Source organism: Cherax quadricarinatus, chromosome 21 (assembly GCF_038502225.1).
Source record: "Cherax quadricarinatus isolate ZL_2023a chromosome 21, ASM3850222v1, whole genome shotgun sequence".
Classification (NCBI taxonomy): domain Eukaryota; kingdom Metazoa; phylum Arthropoda; class Malacostraca; order Decapoda; family Parastacidae; genus Cherax; species Cherax quadricarinatus.
This window is the reverse complement of record NC_091312.1, coordinates 15,149,231-15,171,018: the sequence shown is the minus strand read 5'-3', so window position 1 is coordinate 15,171,018 and position 21,788 is coordinate 15,149,231. Positions and strand designations below refer to the sequence as shown.

The 21,788-nt window shown below is 42.3% G+C and overlaps 1 protein-coding gene across 2 annotated transcripts in view; it reads right to left on the bottom strand.

Moving 5' to 3' along the window:
- The window catches only part of LOC128689090 (ras-related protein Rab-8A), a 127,774-nt gene that overhangs the window by 8,172 nt on the left and 97,814 nt on the right, over positions 1 to 21,788 (bottom strand). For both annotated transcript variants that reach the window (XM_070087245.1, XM_070087246.1), the window contains exons 3-4: positions 19,439 to 19,577; positions 13,933 to 14,025 (exon numbers count right to left, since the gene is read on the bottom strand). In XM_070087245.1, coding sequence (XP_069943346.1) covers positions 13,933 to 14,025; positions 19,439 to 19,577 — 232 coding nt within the window. The remainder of the gene's footprint in view (positions 1 to 13,932; positions 14,026 to 19,438; positions 19,578 to 21,788) is intronic.

Below are 21,788 nucleotides of genomic sequence, written 5' to 3'. Positions count from 1 at the left end.
ATGGAGCCCTCGGGAAATACGGACCAGATGAGTGCCAAGTTCAATGGCAACGTCGAGAGGGTTTGCTACATCAACACCAGCGACCCGTAGAAGAGGAGCCGGGTCAGGAGAGTATTTACCACTCAATTTCCTCACTTTTTTCCAGACTGCACTCATAGAAGAAGCAGAGGTGATGGTGGAAACATAGTCTCGCCAACAAGTGCGTTTAGCTTCACGGATGACACGGCGAGCGATCGCACGCTTCTGCTTAAAATCAAGAAGTCTCTCAGCGGTTCTATTGTACCGGTACCTGCCCCATGCAGCACGTTTCAAACGTACTGCACGAGCACAAGCAGGAGACCACCAAGGCACGCACTTCTGAGAATGCCTGCCTGAGGTTTGGGGTATAGAATGAGAAGCTGCGGTATAAACTGACGTCGAGAAGATGTGTAGGAGCTCATCAATGGAGGATGAAGAAGGAACCTCACTAAAAGCAGTGAGGTGTGAGTAAAGATCCCAATTTGCCCGATCAAATTGCCAGCGAGGGCTACGGAAAGGTGGTGAATAGGAAGGAGAAGTAAGAATGATCGGAAAATGATCGCTGTCATGTAAGTCTGGTAGAACAGACCAGGTGAAGTCTAGTGCAGTGGAGGAAGAGCAGACTGATAGATCGATGCAAGAGAGAGTATGAGTACGAGGATCAAAATGGGTGGGAGTACCCGTATTTAAAACATGGAGGGGGTGAGAGGCGAGAAAAGCCTCCAACTGGATGCCACGTGAGTCACAATGAGACCCCCCCCAGAGGAAATGGTGGGCATTAAAATCACCAAGTAACAGAAGTGGTGGTGGTAAGGATGAAACAAGAAAGGCAAAGTCTGGGATAGAAAATGCCCGAGAAGGAGAGAGATATAAAGAACATATTGTAAACCACTTATTCAAGTGGATACGGGCTGCAGTGTAATGCAGCGAGGTATGGACAAATAGTTGACAGTACGGAATATCATTGCGTAGAAGAAGGGCACTTTCATTAAAGGTCCCATCTGAGAAAGGATCCGAAGAATACAATAAATTATAGCCTGAGATAGGTTGGAAAACAGCCGAGTGTAATTTTGGTTCTTGTAAGCAAGCACCAACAGGGGAAAACCTGGAAAGCAACATCTGAAGCTCACCCTGATTACCCCTGAGGCCGCGGATATTCCACTGTAAATAGGCCATGATTGTCGATTAAGAAAATACCAGGAATCTGTAGGTAAAGGGGGTTAGAAAAGTCAACGTGTGGTGGCATTGGAAGACGTTCAAGTAGCGAAGGAACGGAGCGTTGCGAAGAATGGGGTTGTGAAGATGGAGGAGAGGGAAGAGAAGGAACAGGAAGTGAATCAGTGTCCATTGAAAGTTTAGTCTCTGCAATATATTCTGAAATGGCTTCAAGTGTTTCTGAATTCAAAGATGTATGGGAGACCATATTGGAGATAGAAGGAGGAGGGTGAGTAAAGATTGGGACAGTAATGGACTGTACCAAAGTAGAGGGGGAGGGAAGAGTGTAAGGGACTGGAGATGAAGTGTGGGGGGGGGGGGACAGAAGAGGCAGAAACCTGGGAGGTGGCAGAAGAGAGAGAAACTTGGGAGGGGACGAGGGTGGAAGGCATAGTACGAGGAGGAGGGTGAATCTCCACACTTGTAATAGAGCCAGAGAGAGGGGAAGAACTAGGTACAGAGACTGGAAAGGTAAAGTGTGGAGGTGGAAGAAGGGAAGGAAGGGGCAAAGAAGATTTGAGCAATGTGGATTTTTTGGACTTCTGAGTAGAGGGGCGATTGGTATTAGGTGTCGTACGAGGTCTTGTCGATACTGGGGCTTGTGAGGAAGGACGCGAAGATGTGAGAACAGACTGAGTTGTAGTCGGGACGTCAGAGCCAAGGACAGCAAAAGGATTAGATGCCGTAGTGGCTATGGGAGGGGTAACAACAGAGGAGGCTGCAGAAGATGGGACCCCAGAAGTGGGGGGATGTTTGGAAACACGAGAATAAGAAACACGGGGTAGTCTCCCTTGGAGGCGGAGATGAGTAACTGCCATAGCATAAGGGAGACCTTCTGCCTCTTTGAGGCAACAGATTTCACGTTCATTTAAGTAGACCTGACAACGGCGGGAGTACGAAGGGTGAGCTTCATTACAATTAAGGCAAGATGGAGGTTGACTGCAAGATGTATTAGAATGGTCGTCGGCACCACAGACTGGGCATTCGGCCATAGATCTGCAATATTTCGCTGGGTGACCAAAACGCCAGCAATTTCTACATTGTTGCGGTGTAGGTATCACCTTTCGAACTTGTAACCGATGTCCCGCGACATATACAGAGGACGGGAGTTCTCGGCTGTCAAAAGTTAAACGAGCCACATTGCAAGGGTAATGTCTCCGCCCCCGGGCAGGAAGGACATAAGTGTCTACTTTGAGGATTGGGAGATCCTGGAGTTCCAGCTGTTCAAAAATGTCATTGCCACATGACTGGAAATTCTGTTGGACTATGGTATGGGGCAGAATGACAGTACCACTACAAGAATTGAGAGAAAGATGTTTTTCAATAGTGATAGGAGTAGTATCGATATTCGAAAGGAGAGAAAGATCATGAGCTTGGGTAGCATTCTGGACAGTGACGATGCACATACCGCTCTTGAGAGCATGAAATGAAATATCTCTACCAACATGACGCAGGAGCGCATTGCCAATACTATGGTCAGAAAGGTAGGCAGAAGAAGAAGTCGGTCTTAAAGTAAAGAATTTAGTCCATTGTGTGGTCCAAAACTGAGCGTGGAGAGGGAGTGCTTGACGTGTCGGTCTTTTCCGAGTAGAATGGGAAGGTAACAAAGGAGCATCATGGAAATAAATGGTATAAAATACCGACACAATGGCAATATAAACACAAATGCAGTATAATGTGATCCTTTATTGACTACGTTTCGCCCACACAGTGGGCTTTTTCAAGTCACAAACAGAACTACCTGGGGTGGAAGGAACGCGAGTATTTATAGTCCGGCTGAGGTCAGGTGAAGAATGCTGCATCTGATGATGTACCGAGTTGGGTTGTAGAGTCTAAAAACTTGGGTAGCTTGGAAAGGAGACTGGACAAGTTTGTGAGCAGACCTTCTACAGTGTTCTTATGTGGGATAGCGATGAAGACCGTAATTCACACAACCACTTGATAAACTACAGAAACTCAAGACTTATCGCCACAGAAGACAACACCCAATACCGAAGAATCCTGGAATCATCACTTATTTCTGTATCCGACAACTTCAACCAGAATAGTGGCTTCTATAACATAGCTGAACCACTTGCCAAGAAACTTCTTCATCGCTATCCCACATAAGAACACTGTAGAAGGTCTGCTCACAAACTTGTCCAGTCTCCTTTCCAAGCTACCCAAGTTTTTAGACTCTACAACCCAACTCGGTACATCATCAGATGCAGCATTCTTCACCTGACCTCAGCCGGACTATAAATACTCGCGTTCCTTCCACCCCAGGTAGTTCTGTTTGTGACTTGAAAAAGCCCACTGTGTGGGCGAAACGTAGTCAATAAAGGATCACATTATACTGCATTTGTGTTTATATTGCCAAAGGAGCATCATCAGGAGATTGACGTTGGCGTTTAGGAGTAGGACCGGAGTTGGTCCGGCGTGAAATGGGTGGGCGATTCGAAAATTGCTGTACCGTAGAGGGAGAAGCCGGAAGCATAGTCAAAGGAGAGCGGAGTTCAGACAAATCGAAGGAGTCAGTCGAAGCCCCGGTACCTGAAGCGGGTGAGGAAACAGCACCAGCAAGAGGTACAGGGGCATCAGGAGTGTCCGAAGAGTGGTCTACACACAAGGCAGGGTCAGAATGGGGTGCGGTATCAAGAAGGGGCCCGGGGGTAGTGGGTTCATGGACTAGGGCTGCCATGGTTAGGTTACTCCTTTGCTTTTTGTTTTTAAGAAAAAAAAAGAAAGAAGAAAAGAAAATAAAAATAAAAAAAAAAAGAATAAAAAAAGGGGGGAGCGGGGAGGAATAGTTCCCAGGAGGAATGAAAGGGCCTTAAATCTCCCTCCGCGCCCAAGAGGACCTCAGCACCGCTAGTAGCGCAGATGCAGCATGGAACCCGTGCCATACCCTACCCTTCATGCCAGTAAACCAGCAATCCGGGATAGCAACCTCACATCTGCCGAGCTACCTCGGTGGACAAAAGAGAGGGCAGCCGGATATCCGCCACAAAGCATACCTCCTTCGGCCACCACCCCCGGCTTCCAGAGATACACCCATCGCCCAAAAGACACCCAAAGCTACTCCGGGATACCGGAGAGGGATCAGGACATCCCCAGGCAATCCAGATTCCACGGCAAACTACGCCACCGCCAAGAACCTCAACGGAATGGGATGGACCCCGCCTGTGGGAGAAATCCCAAAGGCCAAAAAGAGGAAGGGCAAAAGGAAGGGGTGGGGAGGAGGAGGAGGAATGGAAAAAGGGGAGGATGGGATAGGGGAGGGGAGAATGGGGGGTAATTAGGTTCGGTCTGAGGAAGAAGACCGACAGGGCTAATTCCTCAGACCAAGAGCCTCTTCACCACGCCAAGGAGCCCCCCTTGAAGAGGTAATTTCCAGAAGATAATTGAAGCTCAGTACTATGTGACCACACACACACAGCGTGGCTCATATTCTCTTATATCTGATGCATTTTGAAGTCAAAATCAGGTTTTATCTCGTTAATTCATCTCTCTCTTGTTGCGTTCCTGGCTTTCAGAAGTGTGATGTTCGGCAGCACCGCCTCTATCAGTTCAGCCATCCACGCGTCTAGCACCAGATACAAGTCCAGTTTCTCACAGTTTATTTCCTCGTGACAAGTTTCCCAGTAATACGTTTTACTTAGCCCTGTTGGCTACTGCTGGTAAATGCCGGAGTGCAGATTACTATTTCTGGTTAATCTCAGCAGTGCTAATAATGTGGCCGTTTTCTTCTCAGCACCACATCCCTTTCATTTTTTTCAATACTTCGCTAATTCTTTTTTTTAATTCTGGGGTGAGGGGTGGCGCGTGCCCCCTTACTCAAGTGTTGCAGGATTGATGGGTGGCGAGGTGCCCCTTGGTCTGGTATTGCAGGGGTGAGGGATGATGAGGTGACCCTTGCTCTGCTGTTGCAGGGGTGAGGGATTGTGAGGTGCCCCTTGCTCTGGTGTTGCAGGGGTGAGGGACAGTGAGGTGTCCCTTGCTCTGGTGTTGTTGGGGGTGATGGGTGGTGAGGTTCCTCTTGCTCTGCTGTTGCAGGGGTAAGGGATGGTGAGGTGCCCCTTGCTCTGGGTGTTGCAGGGGTGAGGAATAGTGAGGTGCCCCTTCCTCTGCTGTGGCTGGGGGTGAGGGATGGTGAGGTGCCCCTTGCTCTGCTGCTGCTGGGGGTGAGGAATGGTGAAGTGCCCTTTGCTCTGCTGTTGCAGAGGTGAAGGACAGTGAGGTGCCCCTTGCTCTGGTGTTGCTGGGGGTGAGAGATGGTTAGGTGTCCCATTGCTCTGGTGTTGCTAGGGGTGAGGGATGGTGAGGTGCCCCTTGCTCTGGGTGTTGCAGGGGTGAGGAATAATGAGGTGTCACTTGCTCTGCTGCTGCTAGGGTTGAGGAATGGTGAAGTGCCCTTTGCTCTGCTGTTGCAGAGGTGAAGGACAGTGAGGTACCCCTTGCTTTGGTGTTGCTGGGGCTGAGGGATGGCAAGGTGCCCCTTGCTCTGGTGTTGCTGGGGGTGAGGAATGGTGAGGTACCCCTTGCTCTGATGTTGCTGGGGGTGAGGTGCCCTTCGCTCTGGTGTTTCTGGGGGTGAGGGATGGTGAGGTGCCCCTTGCTCTGGTGTTGCTGGGGGTGAGGGGTGGTGAGGTGCCCTTTGCTCTGGTGTTGCTGAAGGTGAGAGATGGTGAGGTGCCCCTTGCTCTGGTGTTGCTGGGGTGAGGTGCCCCTTGCTCTGGTGTTGCTGGGGTAAGAAGTGGGTTCAATCTAGGCAGAGTTGGTCTACAACTGGGTGTTCGGGATATGGGTGAGGAATAAGAAGTTAGGTACGACGTGGAGAGGGAAATGAGAAGATGGAAGGGAGGTAGGTAGGCGGTAAGAAGGAAAAGAGAGAGGAAGTTGGGAGTGAGGGAGGTGGATGGGTTAAGGAGAAGTGGGAACGAGGAAGGGAGGGGTGGAAGGGTAGGCAAAGAATGGACTGAATGGAAGGAGAAAGAATGCGGAAAAAGAGTGGATGGGGTGGGGTGGGGGCTCAGGGCGTGGAAGAGGAGTCATTGAGGGTGGAGAGGGGTACGAGTGGGAGGGGGTCATTTAATGCTTATATCTAAACTGATCACATATCAAGTTAATGTTCTTATGGATATTAGCGATAATTTCTAGTAGAAAATTATTAACAATTAAAAATATATATCCCTATGCATATGTATATGATTGCTACAATTTGCTTTATGATGAAGAAATGCGCATCTTTCCCACCAACTACTTATACTTATGTACAATCTGACAGCTACTTATACTTATGTACAGTCTGACAGTTACTTATACTTATGTACAATCTGACAGCTACTTATACTTATGTACAGTCTGACAGCTACTTATACGTATGTACAATCTGACAGCTACTTATGCTTATGTAGTCTGATAGCTGCTTATACTTATGTACAATCTGACAGCTACTTATGCTTATGTACAGTCTGATAGCTACTTATACTTAGATAACTTATCCAGTGGGGTGCCACTGGATGAGTTATCTTCTCTGAGTGAAGTATCACCTCAGTTTTTAACATAAAATGTGCTTCTCTTGCCTCTTCTCATTCCTCTGAAAATGTGTGTAAGCACATGAAGGCGCTCAGGTTTCATTTCTTATTTTCACAACCATGGTGAAAGAGTAGTGAAATTCCAAGCGCTTTCGTGATGTCTCACATTCCTTCATAATGTTAGAAGTCACGAAAGAGCTTGGAATTTCGCTACACTTACACAGTGGTTGTTTTGCATATGGTGATATCACTCAGGGAGGTACTACCGTCCTGCCAAGTGAGTGTAAAACGAAAGCTTGTAATTGTTTTACATGATGGTAGGATTGCTGGTGTCTTTTTATTCTGTCTCATACACATGAATTTTCAGGTATCTCTTGCTACTTCTACTTACACTTAGGTCACACTACACATACATGTACAAGCATATATATACACACCCCTCTGGGTTTTCTTCTATTTTCTTTCTAGTTCTTATTCTTGTTTATTTCCTCTAATCTCCATGGGGAAGTGGAACAGAATTCTTCCTCCGTAAGCCATGCGTGTTGTAAGAAGCGACTAAAATGCCAGAAGCAAGGGGCTAGTAACCCCTTCTCCTGTATAAATTACTAAATGAAAAAGGAGAAACTTTCGTTGCTCCTTTTGGGCCACCCTGCCTCGGTGGGATACGGCCGGTGTGTTGAAAGAATTATATATATATATATATATATATAATATATATATATATATATATATATATATATATATATATATGGTTTCAGAGAAACCGGTTATGTTTATGTTGCCGGACTTGAGTACTGGAAATGGGAAGTACAATGCCTGCACTTTAAAGGAGGGGTTTGAGATATATCCAGTTTGGAGGAATATGTCACATATCTTTATATATGCTTCTAAACTGTTGTATCCGAGCGCCTCTGCAAAAACTTGTTAATATATAATTATTAATATATATATAATATTAATATATAATATATATGTAGAAGAGAGGGAGACTACTTCCCGGTAAAAGTAGGTCTTAGACAGGGATGTGTAATGTCACCATGGTTGTTTAATATATTTATAGATAGGGTTGTAAAAGAAGTAAATGCTAAGGTGTTCGGGAGAGGGGTGGGATTAAATTATGGGGAATTAAATACAAAATGGAAAGTGACAGTGATTTTTTGCTGATGATACTGTGCTTATGGGAGATTCTAAAGAAAAATTGCAAAGGTTAGTGGACGAATTTGGGAATGTGTGTAAAGGTAGCAAGTTGAAAGTGAACATAGAAAAGAGTAAGGTGATGACAGAATCAAATAATTTAGATAAAGAAAAACTGGATATCAAATTGGGGAGGAGGAGTACGGAAGAAGTGAATGTTCTCAGATATTTGGGAGTTGACGTGTCAGCGGATGGATTTATGAAGGATGAGGTTAATCATAGAATTGATGAGGGAAAAAAGGTGAGTGGTGCGTTGAGGTATATGCGGAGACAAAAAACATTATCTATACAGGCAAAGAAGGGAATGTATGAAAGTATAGTAGTACCAACACTCTTATATGGGTGTGAAGCTTGGGTTGTAAACGCTGCAGCAAGGAGGCGGTTGGAGGCAGTGGAGACGTCCTGTCTAAGAGCAATGTGTGGTGTAAATATTATGCAGAAAATTCGGAGTGTGGAAATTAGAAGGTGTGGAGTTAATAAAGGTATTAGTCAGAGGGCTGAAGAGGGTTTGTTGAGGTGGTTTGGTCATTTAGAGAGAATGGATCAAAGTAGAATGACATGGAGAGCGTATAAATCTGTAGGGGAAGGAAGGCGGGGTAGGGGTCGTCCTCGAAAAGGTTGGAGGGACGGGGTAAAGGAGGTGCTGTGGGTGAGGGGTTTGGACTTCCAGCAAGCGTGCGTGAGCGTGTTAGATAGGAGTGAATGGAGACAAATGGTATTTGGGACCTGACGATCTGTTGGAGTGTGAGCAGGGTAATATTTAGTGAAGGGATTCAGGGAAACCGGTTATTTTATATAACCGGACTTGAGTCCTGGAAATGGGAAGTACAATGCCTGCACTTTAAAGGAGGCGTTTGGAATATTGGCAGTTTGGAGAGATATGTTGTGTATTTTCATACGTACATACTTCTAAACTGTTGTATCCTGGGCACCTCTGCAAAAACAGTGATTATGTGTGAGTGAGGTGAAAGTGTTGAATGATGATGAAAGTATTTTCTTTCTTTTTGGGTCACCCTGCCTCGGTGGGAGACAGCCGACTTGTTTTATATATATATATATATATATATATATATATATATATATATATATATATATATATATATATTTTTTTTTTTTTTTTCAACAAGTCGGCCGTCTCCCACCGAGGCAGGATGACCCAAAAAAGAAAGAAAATCCCCAAAAAGAAAATACTTTCATCATCATTCAACACTTTCACCACACTCACACATTATCACCGCTTTTGCAGAGGTGCTCAGAATACAACAGCTTAGAAGCATATACGTATAAAGATACACAACATATCCCTCCAAACTGCCAATATCCCAAACCCCTCCTTTAAAGTGCAGGCATTGTACTTCCCATTTCCAGGACTCAAGTCCGACTATATGAAAATAACCGGTTTCCCTGAATCCCTTCACTAAATATTACCCTGCTCACACTCCAACAGATCGTCAGGTCCCAAGTATCATTCGCCTCCATTCACTCCTATCTAACACGCTCATGCACGCTTGCTGGAAATCCAAGCCCCTAGCCCACAAAACCTCCTTTACCCCCTCTTTCCAACCCTTTCGAGGACGACCCCTACCCCTCCTTCCTTCCCCTATAGATTTATATGCTTTCCATGTCATTCTACTTTGATCCATTCTCTCTAAATGACCAAACCACCTCAACAACCCCTCTTCTGCCCTCTGACTAATGCTTTTATTAACTCCACACCTCCTAATTTCCACACTCCGAATTTTCTGCATAATATTTACACCACACATTGCCCTTAGACAGGACATCTCCACTGCCTCCAACCGTCTCCTCGCTGCTGCATTTACCACCCAAGCTTCACATCCATATAAGAGTGTTGGTACTACTATACTTTCATACATTCCCTTCTTTGCCTCCATAGATAACGTTTTTTGACTCCACATATACCTCAACGCACCACTCACCTTTTTTCCCTCATCAATTCTATGATTAACCTCATCCTTCATAAATCCATCCGACGACACGTCAACTCCCAAGTATCTGAAAACATTCACTTCTTCCATACTCCTCCCCAATTTGATATCCAATTTTTCTTTATCTAAATCATTTGATACCCTCATCACCTTACTCTTTTCTATGTTCACTTTCAACTTTCTACCTTTACACACATTCTCAAACTCATCCACTAACCTTTGCAATTTTTCTTTAGAATCTCCCATAAGCACAGTATCATCAGCAAAAAGTAACTGTGTCAATTCTCATTTTGAATTTGATTCCCCATAATTTAATCCCACCCCTCTCCCAAACACCCTACCATTTACTTCTTTTACATCCCCATCTATAAATATACTAAACAACCATGGTGACATTACACATCCCTGTCTAAGACATACTTTTCCCGGGAAGTATTCTCCCTCTCTTCTACACACCCTAACCAGAGCCTCACTATCCTCATAAAAGCTCTTTACAGCATTTAGTAACTTACCACCTATTCCATATACTTGCAACATCTGCCACATTGCTCCTCTATCCACTTTATCATATGCCTTTTCTAAATCCATAAATGCAATAAAAACTTCCCTACCTTTATCTAAATACTGTTCACATATATGCTTCAATGTAAACACTTGATCTACACATCCCCTACCCACTCTGAAGCCTCCCTGCTCATCCGCAATCCTACATTCTGTCTTACCTCTAATTCTTTCAATTATAACCCTACCGTATACTTTTCCTGGTATACTCAGTAAACTTATTCCTCTATAATTTTTACAATCTCTTTTGTCCCCTTTCCCTTTATATAAAGGGACTATACATGCTTTCCGCCAATCCCTAGGTACCTTCCCCTCTTTCATACATTTATTAAACAAAAGTACCAACCACTCCAACACTATATCCCCCCCTGCTTTTAACATTTCTGTCATGATCCCATCAGTTCCAGCTGCTTTACCCCCTTTCATTCTACGTAATGCCTCACATACCTCCACCATACTTACATTCTGCTTTTCTTCACTCCTAAAAGATGGTATACCTCTCTGGCCAGTGCATGAAATTACTGCCTCTGTTTCTTCCTTAACATTTAAAAGTTCCTCAAAATATTCTCGCCATCTACCTAATACCTCCATCTCCCCATCTACTAACTCTCCTACTCTGTTTTTAACTGACAAATCCATACTTTCCCTAGGCTTTCTTAACTTGTTTAACTCACTCCAAAATTTTTTCTTATTTTCATTGAAATTTCTTGACAGTGTCTCTCCCACTCTTTCATCTGCTCTCCTTTTGCACTCTCTTCACCTTTCTTTTACTCTCCATATACTCTGCTCTTCTTGTAACACTTCTGCCTTGTAAAAACATCTCGTAAGCTACCTTTTTCTCTTTTATCACACCCTTTACTTCATCATTCCACTAATCACTCCTCTCCTCCTGCCCCCACCCTCCTATAACCACAAACTTCTCCCCCACATTCTAATACTGCATTTTTAAAACTATTCCAACCCTCTTCAACCCCCCCCACTACTCATCTTTGCACTAGCCCACCTTTCTGCCAATAGTCGCTTATATCTCACCCGAACTTCCTCCTCCCTTAGTTTATACACTTTCACCTCCCTCTTACTTCTTGTTGCCATCTTCCTCTTTTCCCATCTACCTCTTACTCTAACTGTAGCTACAACTAAATAATGATCCGATATATATATATATATATATATATATATATATATATATATATATATATATATATATATATATATATATATATATATAGTTTAGAAGCATATATAAAGATATGTAACATATCCTTCCAAACTGTCAATATTCCAGACACCTCCTTTAAAGTGCAGGCATTATACTTCCCATTTCCAGGACTTAAGTCCGGTTAAATCTATAGTAACCGGTTTTCCTGAATCCCTTCACTAAATATTACTAATATAATATTACTTATTATTATTATTATCATTATTATTATATTACTAATATTATAATATATACAACAGGTTGGCCGTCTCCCACCAAGGAAGGGTGACCCAAAAGAAAGAAGAACCCAAAAAGAAAGAAAGAAAAAACTTTCATTATCAGTCAACACTTTCACCATCACTCGTACATAATCGCTGTCTTTTGCAGAGGCGCCCAGATACGACAGTTTTGTCACTCCAAACTTCCAATATCCCAAACCCGCCCTTCAAAGTGTAGGCATTGTAGTTCCTATTTCCATTACTCAAGTCCGGCTAACCGGTTTCCCTGAATCCCTTCACAAAAATATTACCCTGCTCACACTCCAACAGCTCGTCAGGTCACAAAAACCATTCGTCTCCATTCACTCCTATCACACATGCTCACGCAAGCTTGCTGGAAGTCCAAGCCCCACGCCCACAAAACCTTCTTTACCCCTTCCAACCTTTTCGAGCACAACCCCCTACCCCGCCTTCCTTCCCCTACAGATTTATACGCTCTCCTCATTCTACTTGTTCCATTCTATCTAAATGACCAAACCACCTCAACAACCCCTTTTCAACCCCCTGACTAACACATTTAGTAACTCCACACCTCATCTTGACTTCCACATTACAAATTCTCTGTATAATATTTACACCACACAACATCTCCAATGCCTCCAGCCTCCTCCTCGCTGCAACGTTTACAACCCATGCTTCACACTCATATAAGAGTGTTGGTACCACTATATTCTCGTAAATTCCCTTCTTTACCTCCATGGATAACGTTTTTTGTCTCCACAGATACCTCAACGCACCACTCGCATTGTTTTCTTCATCAGTTCTATGATTAACCTCATCCTTCATAAACCCATCTGCTGAAAAGTCAACTCCCAAATACCTGAAAACATTCACTTCTTCCATATTCCCTCCCTCCGATGTGGTATCTAATTTTTCTTTATCTAAATCGTTTGATACCCTCATCACCTTACTCTTATCTATGTTCACTTTGAACTTTCTACCTTTACATACCCTCTCAACTCGTCCACCAATCTTTGCAACTTCTCTTTAGAATCTCCCAAAAACAAAGTATCATCAGCAAAAAGTAACTGTCAACTCCCATTTTGTATTGATCCCCATAATTTTATCCCACCCCTCTCCCCAACACCCTAGCATTTGCTTCTTTTTTACAACCCCATCTATAAATATGTTAAACAACCATGGTGACATTACACATCCCTGTCTAAGGCCTAGTTTTACTAGAAGGTAATCTCCCTCTCTCCTACACACCCTAACCTGAGCCTATCCTCATAAAAACTCTTTACAGCATTTAGTAACTTACTATTCCATACACTTGCAACATCTACCACATTGCTCCCCTATCTACCTTATCATATGCCTTTTCTGTCCATAAATGCAATGAAAACTTCCCTACCTTTATCTAAATATTGTTCATTTATATGCTTCAATGTATACACTTCGTCCACACTTCCCCTACCCATTCTGAAGTCTCCTGTTCATCTGCGATCCTGCTCTCTGTCTTACCTCTAATTCTTTCAATAATAACCCTACCATACACTTTACCCGGTATACTCAGTGCGTATATATACTGAAGCGTTTACATGCGTTTACATGTAGCCTTAAGGTCCCTCTTTAGTCATTAGACTTTAATCCCAATTAACCAACAACCAACCTGATACATTGAAAAATGTATTTCTGAGGCTACATCCTTCTTAAATGAAGGAAAGTTTTAATATACACTTTCAGAGACGATTAAAAGCAATCACTGCAGCTCCACGATTGACCACGGGTGAACCTCAGTCGAGCTGAGCAGTATAAGTTGTATTTTCATCACAGTAGCGTCGTAATATTTACGAGTGGTATCATTCTAGGGTTGAAACTTTTCCTTAATATTAAGTGAATTTTTTTTGCATATCACATATCACGTTTACAGAAGGGAGGCGTCAAAATTAAAGTTGTTGGGTTTTAGGGCTAGAAGTTGTGCGGAAGGGGTGGATAAAAGTTATGAAGATGATTGAAACAGGTGGAGAAAGTTGATGGGCAAGAGGTTCATTGCTTCACACCTTCTGTCCTCTCTCCTTGTCCACAGCTCGCTGCTGGTTATTCACCTCACACTTATTCCCCGCCAGCACCTTCACCACTTCTGGCGATGCGTTCTGCAACAAACCATACATTAAAAAATAAAAGTAAATATGATAATATTAATAACAAACACGTGGACACAGTATCCATGTGACATGTTTCATGGCTTCGAATGAACTCCAGCTGGAGAGGCCATGCAGCATGACGCAAAAGTCTGTGTTACTAGTGGATTTTATATTCATAACAATGTGTACAAGTGTTGGTACTGGTGTCAGCAACGCTTTAACAAAACTGTTAAGAGTATTACAAAAGGTAAGTCAGTGACAGAACAAAAAAGGGTGGTTGAATGAACCGATTTGTGTTCAAACAGCCGAGACATTTTTACCAGACAAATTGGCATATATAAGTTGGATTTATCTGCAAACATTATTATTATAATCAAAAGGAAGCGCTAAACCTACCAGGGTCATACAGCATTATCTGCAAACAATAGTCTCAAACAGGGTTTTTGATGGCATTTCTTTCAGAATAAATTCCATCTAAATGAAAATATTTATTAGCTTTCATATTACAGTATGACAGATTAATGATATTAAGCTGTACCAGAAATAAATGTTAGCAAGATTATTGAGTAAAAATACTAAATTTTAAACCTGTGTAATATTATGGTGTATTAAATATAAATTAGCGTTCAGCATAAATACTAACAATAGTTACTGCTAAAACCCTTCTACAACACTGCAAACAGTCAGCATTCAACAGCATTTTTATCACTGTCCACCTTGAATTTATGTCTTATGACTGTAGCTCTTCTCACCCAAAAGTCACTCTCATGCTCAAACATATATACAGTTTTGACAAGCAAAACTGGTCTGTATGACCTTGGTGGGTTTAGCGCTTAGTTCTGATTACAGGCGAAACCATAAGAATGCACTGCACAACAAGGAAAATATCACTGTACAACAAAATCTGTAAAACTGCATTTTATCGTGAAATAATTTTTTTTTTATTTTTGCATCAAGACACTTACCAAACCGTGGTTGTTAAGTACGCAGTCAGCCTACTGTCCAATGCTAGGGAAGTCTCCCCACCTTCCTGTGCATAGTCACCTTTTCGAAGGTCTTCTGATGGCAGGAGGGCTGTAAGTTTGTCGTACAAGAGACTTCACATAATCCTTGTTTCTGATCACCTGGAAACTGAGAATACCCCGAAGCTTGTCTCCTATACTACAGTATTATCTTTCTTCCGTTTCCACGTCTATAATATTCGTCTTAAATCCTGCGCCGTCTTTAGTTACAAAAAGTGACTCCCGATGTCTCAAAGATGGAAATATTATATAATACATCCCACAACAAACGTAAGCGATTTCCAAAAGTCTTTTACATCTAAGCAACCGACAACTGATTTTCAAGGCATCCTTTAGAGCAATGTACATCTTGACAACTGGTTCCTAATAAAATATCGTAAGTGTTAGCACACGTCTCTTTTTTCTCAACTTTTCGGTATCATACGTCTAATTGTGGCCAATGTACCTTATGTTGCATCCCTCCACTTTCCTAGTTCGTCTTCCCATCTATTGCCCCATTACCATCTGCGTCGCCTCCTGGTCTCTTGCATTCGTCTCCTGACTGTCACATTTCGTTTTCCTCTACACACTGGGTCTCCTGCCACATCCTATACTTTTCAGTCGGGGTCCTGATATTTCTGCTTTTGATTGATTATCCGGTCATTGCATCATTTTTGTTTTCCTGCCTTCTTGAATATCCATTTTGCAATAAAATCTATAAAGGTAGAGAAGAAATCGAAGCGCTTAGCTTCTTCCAAGTGTATATCTCGTTATATAAAGAATAATTCCTTGACATTGTAGGATTTCTTGTCTCTGGTTGTCTTCCTACATTTGGTCGACTCTTACCTTGATGCCTCGTTTAATGAGTGTTTTTTTTTTTTTTTTTTTTTTTTGGTCCTACATTTCCTTCGCTCATTTTTCTGATCGCATTCCACTGTGAACCCGCACTTACTGATGCACGTCGTATGCACACAGCTTCTTTTACTGATCTCTCTCCTGTTTGTCCTGTCCCTAAATATACTACTTATTTCTTCCTAGCCCGAAGAACTACTTCTATTGTAGAATTTCAATGTCATTTATTTCTGGGTGGTTTTTTTTATTTATTTCCGCGACAATCTTATTAAGGCTTTCTAACCTAGCACCTCTCGTTGTCTTAAGGTCTGGTACTCTTACTTTTATTGAGCTTCGAATTCGTATTGATTCTCGTATCGCCCTCTTATTTTGCTCTTCTTTCATCACTCTTAATTTAGCTTGAATTGTGGTAAGTGAACAATCTTTAAAACAGAGATAATTTTTTTTACACAGCCTTCTTCCCTCCCCTCCCAAACTTTTGGTGCCAAATTGATCCCACTAACTGTCCTCTATTAAGAAGAATGCAAAATCATAAGGACAGCGGAGCAATGAAATAGGCTTACTGGCATATGCTAGGCAAATTCAACTCACAACTCCACCCACGTGGGTACATGGCAAAAGCCTAGAGGAACAAAAATTCATATTTTCTCTTTTTCCTGTTAATCTGACTGTTCTTCTATTAATGGTGGAAAAAATAAGGTCAATCGGGCCTCAGGACGTGTATTCATACATGTGTACTACAGTGGATCCTTGTAACTGCCTGAGCTATCAGTCTCAAGCTAGCTGCTACGGATAATGTCGTGCTGAGAAATGGTTTATGGCTTCGTCACGTTTTACGATTACCGAAAAGAACTTGCTGGCAGGTTTATGTCTCCTCCTCTGGGCCACTTCTCCTGTAAATGCAGTGTGGAAGAAGGTGCGGAAGGCCATGGACAAGTTTTTACCCACCTTAGCTCCCGTACTTCATATGCCTGGCATCGAAATCACAAGTTTCATCGAAGTGGGTAAAGAAAAACGTCACCACTTCGTCCAGATCTGACAAAGGAACATTTACCCACTTCGTCCAGATCTGGCAAAAGAACATTTACCCACTGGCTTTCTCTGATCTGTTTCCATATGGGAATCTACTGGAATACACTATTTACCCATAAATAACGTTTCAGCGTTACCCAGGCGTCTACTTATAGCAGCCGGGCAACGTAAGATGGATGGTTTCACTGTTCATTATGGGCAATACAAAACGCATGGTCTCATAGTTCAACATGGGCAATATAAAACAAGACGCATGGTCTCACGGTCCAGCACTTGCACTTGCAGTTTTTGGCATTCGTCTTATTCATGCATCTGTAAAATTACTGGAGAGGAGAGTTAATAGTATACTGGTGTGGTACCTGGAAACTCAGGATTGTCTAGTTTCTCGCTAATTTGGTTATCAGAAGGATTATTCCGTTACAGGCCTACTTCTCTTAATAAGTCAACAGGACTAATGGGGACTCGAACTATGGTTCATCGGATTAGCAGGCAACCAGTACTTCCGTGATTCATTCATCTGCAACGCATTTACTTATCGTCACCTGCATATAACTGTCTTTTCATCAGTCTTCAAGTCTGCAAGGTAATTCAAAACTATAGATCTGTCTCCCGGTTCATAAATAGGTACTGCAACACACTAGCCCTCTTCTATATTTTAGGTATGATTTTTCTGAAAGTTTACTAATTCTTCTTTGAATTTTAATAATAAAAAAAAGCTCTTGAAATAGTTTATTGGGGCCCGGGGCTTGTTTGGTTTTAATCTGTCTACTTGTTTGAGAACCGGGCCGCTAGTGACTTTTATTTACATGCTCGTCATCGCTCCTCACATTCGCACTCTCTCTTTCTCTCTACCTCTTAAAATTCAAAGCAAATGTCTCAATTAAATATTCATATTACAAAAAATAAACTGGATAAAGTGGGATGTCCTCAACTCTCCAGTCCACAACCTCCAATTTTCTAACGGGTTAAGGTCATGCCGTTCGCGATTTTACCGTTCGTGAAGTTTTCCATGGATGTTGCCTTTGTAAATGGCAAGGGATCATGGCACTCAGATAGGAGGAGGAGGAGGAGGAGGAGGAAACTGAAGACAAGCAAAGAGAAGGGAAATGAGAGGGGAATGGAGGATGGGGAATATGAGGGAAGGATAAGAAACAGGAAGGTGCATGAAAAAGAGTAGTACATGATAGGAAAGGCATATACCAGAAGACTTTTTTAGTCGACACCGAGGATATATGTTGAGGACTGTCTACTACTATCTTGTTAAAAGACTATCATAATAATAATAATACGTAATACTAATACTAATAATAATAATAATAATAATAATAATAATAATATAATATCTTTATTTTCTCCAAGTACATGTACAAGGTATACAGGCTTAGCTGAATGACATACTACTAAGTACAATTAAAGTCCCTTGTTATGCAGAGTATTCCAGACAAATTAGGTCAATTTTGTCCCAGGATGCGACCCACACCAGTCGACTAACACCCAGGTTCCCATTGTACTGATGGTTGAACATGGACAACCAGGTTACTAACCACCTACTGTTAGCCATGTACTATTATCAGACGAGTGATGCAAGGATGATAAATTAGGAGACTCTCTCCCTCCACACACCCCAGCTCCTGATAGCATCCGACAGTAGAAAAAATACCAGATCACAATGGAAACCCAGACTTTAACATTTTATAGAAACGTTAACGTGGGTCTAAGGCATGAGCTGCTACTATTATTACTACTACATACTACGCTTTAGGTCGACCGTGGCTAACCAGACAGCCTGTGTCATTCAGGAATTTCTGCCAGGATGACGTTGGACAATGCCTAGAGTGCACTGTGCCTATTACAAACTTATATTTAAGAAGTATTTTTCCAGATGATTTTGAAGGACTGAATTACTCTGGCATTGACAACCTCTGGTGGGAGACTATTCTAGCAGTAAAACACAGCAAGAGGCATTCTTGAGCTTCCACAGCGCTCGGGCTTCGACCCAAAGCTGGGGTGTGGCTCCAAAAGGATCCTGTAGTGCTTGTTGCCTTTGCATCTCCTGACATCGTCTGCTGCTATGCAACTGCCTCACCCTTCGAGCCCAGTGTGGGCGGGGTTTGAGGCAGCCCAAGGTGCCTAGCTTCTCCCTCCGAGCCCCGTGGGGGCGGGGATTGAGGCTGGGCCTGGGAACAACTGGTCCCAGACGATGAGGAGGTACTTGTACCTCCTCCCATGACAGGCTTTGGTCTGAGAAACTCTCTCGACAGGGAACCAAGACCGGGCCACCTCTGAGAAAAGGCCTGGGCCTTGGTCGGCGAATCTATAACAACAACAACAACAGATCCATAAATCTGTGAAAAAGCCCTTACCCATTATTCGTTTTCGACCAGTTGCCACAGTGTCGTACTATTTCTTCGTGTAATTGTTTCACTTAAAGTATAATTATTTTACCTGTGTTTACGACACTCATATATTGCTAAACAAATGGATAGGTACGTAAATAAACAAAATTTGGAGCAGAAGATAGTAACTGTGAGACCGACCTCTTCAATGTTTCTGAGCCAGTAGGAGAGGTGGTTGAAGGAGTCGAGGTTGGTAACATCGTAGACGAGGACGATACCCTGGGCACCACGGTAGTAAGCCGTCGTCAGTGTCCTGAACCTTTCCTCCCCGGCCGTGTCCCTGCAAGCGTGTCCTTGGTTAATCAGGTTTAAAGCCTATCATGAGGTTTATAAAGGTCATGTCATCTGTACACCACTAACAAAGGATATGTTAATTTCTAAAATAGGGATTACAATAAACTGTCACTGCATATAATTAAGACATACGCTTATCTGTGGATATAAACCTTTGCCTGCAAGTGGCACATACGCTTATCTGTGGATATAAACCTTTGCCTGCAAGTGGCAAAGGTTTCCACTGTAATACATAGTACAGTTAAATATCCTCCAAAAGGGGATACCTATAGTGGTTACTAGAGTCATATCAGCCGTTTTTTTTTTTTTTTGTGCGATAAGAATGTCTCTCCTGACAGATTTACAGCCTCGTGTCCAATCTGTAAAAGCCGATATAAATAAGTGCTAAATATATTTTTAATAATTTCTTTCAATTTTACATAAATGATTTTATAGCCGACTTGACTTTGGACCGATATCTCACATATGCTCGAAGAAAATCTTTTCAAAATTTTATGCGGTGACTGCACCTATTTGGTATTAACGGTTTAAATTTAAAAGTGATTTCTTCCATCAATGGAAAATTACATAAAACATTACGTGTTAATAATTTTATTTTTGCATTTTTCAAATTAATTGCAAATATGACTAAAAATTTAAATACGATATATAATATAACTTTAAGGTTTTATGATATATTATTTACGCAATTCTGTTCATTTTTATCTTACACTTCATAGCAAACTTATCAATTAACAAAGTCATAATTTAAATTTCTGTCTATGATTCATTAAACTGTGACTCAAGCACCTGGGGGAATAATCGTCTTGAGGTTTATGATGATCAGTTTCTACTTTGCTTCTAAATGCTCTTGTTCTAAGAAATTATAGCTTCCTAGGATCAAATTACTTACTTTCCAATTACCAAGTGTCATATAACTCCTATAAGTTAGTTAAGCACTTCCCTTATTATAATAATAGTAATAAAGATTGGCCTACTCGTTTCCACTCTACAGCCGAGAAATTACTACCTAAAACCGTTATTAATATTTATGTTCCCCTCTTCCTCTGGCAGTAGCTGGCAATCAAATTGGTCTATGGTTGAGTGAGCGTCTCTTACTAACAGACTACGTATATCATTTGAGAAATATTAAATAAGATACAATGACTTGTCTGGTTGATCTCTAGCGTTAGTGGTATTTGGCTGCATTTAGTTCCATTTTTTGGGCTTCCTAAGATAGCTGACCTACAGCCCCAGGCTAAGCTACTGATATGCTTAGCTGTGTCTGAGGAATTTGAGCTTGAGTTCAGGGCCTAACATACTGATCTCAACGCCATCCGAGTTTGATAAAGTTAACCTTCAGCTTCTTGACCTCTTAAGGGTCTCCAAACGTTTCTGCATCCTACAAGATCAAATCGTTAATAAAATATTCAGTGTTAAATAACTTGAGAATGCTTTTTTTTTCTTATTCGCCGGTATTCTCCCGACCCGGGTCTTTTCCAAGTAGTGGTGACCAGGCCTTGGCTCCCTATCTGGGGAGTATCTCGAGACCTAAATCTCCCATGGGAGGAGGTACAAGCACCCCCTCATCTTTAGGACCAAGTGTCCCCAGGCCTAGCCACAGTCCCCGCCCTCACGGGGCTCGTAGGGAGAAGCTAGGCCTCTGGTCTGCCATCTGCCCCGCCCCAAAGGGGCTCGTGGGGATGGCAGTCTTATGAGCTGCAGGTAATAGCAAGCTCAGGCCTTCTCTTTGAGAATGCTTCACAACGAATTTTACCTGAAGTTTGCTACATATAATTATGCTGCCGTGTGAAAGTGCTTACGAATGCACAAACGTGCCAAAAAAGCAATGAAACTTTATTTGAAACTCTTCGACGAGGTAAACAATACAGTTAATGCATATTTATATTAGCAGTTACATAGGAGAGGCCGTGTAGGATCTGAACTGGTGCCATACTGCTAAGTTCAGAAGCCACGAAACTGTGTTACCAATGAGCCAGCAAATGTACAAAGCAGAACTTGTGGATCTTGTCTACTTCATAATTCGTAATTTCTCAACTGTGTGAAACTTAATTGCAAAGACGGGAGCGAAGTGTAACATGAATTAGCGTCACCTTAGCTAAAGATGGTGTCAGAAGGGATAAAACGCCGACTGGAGTTTACGAGTATCCTATAATAGACTAGTAGATTTAGGTTTTAAAGTCATAAGCTCTCATCA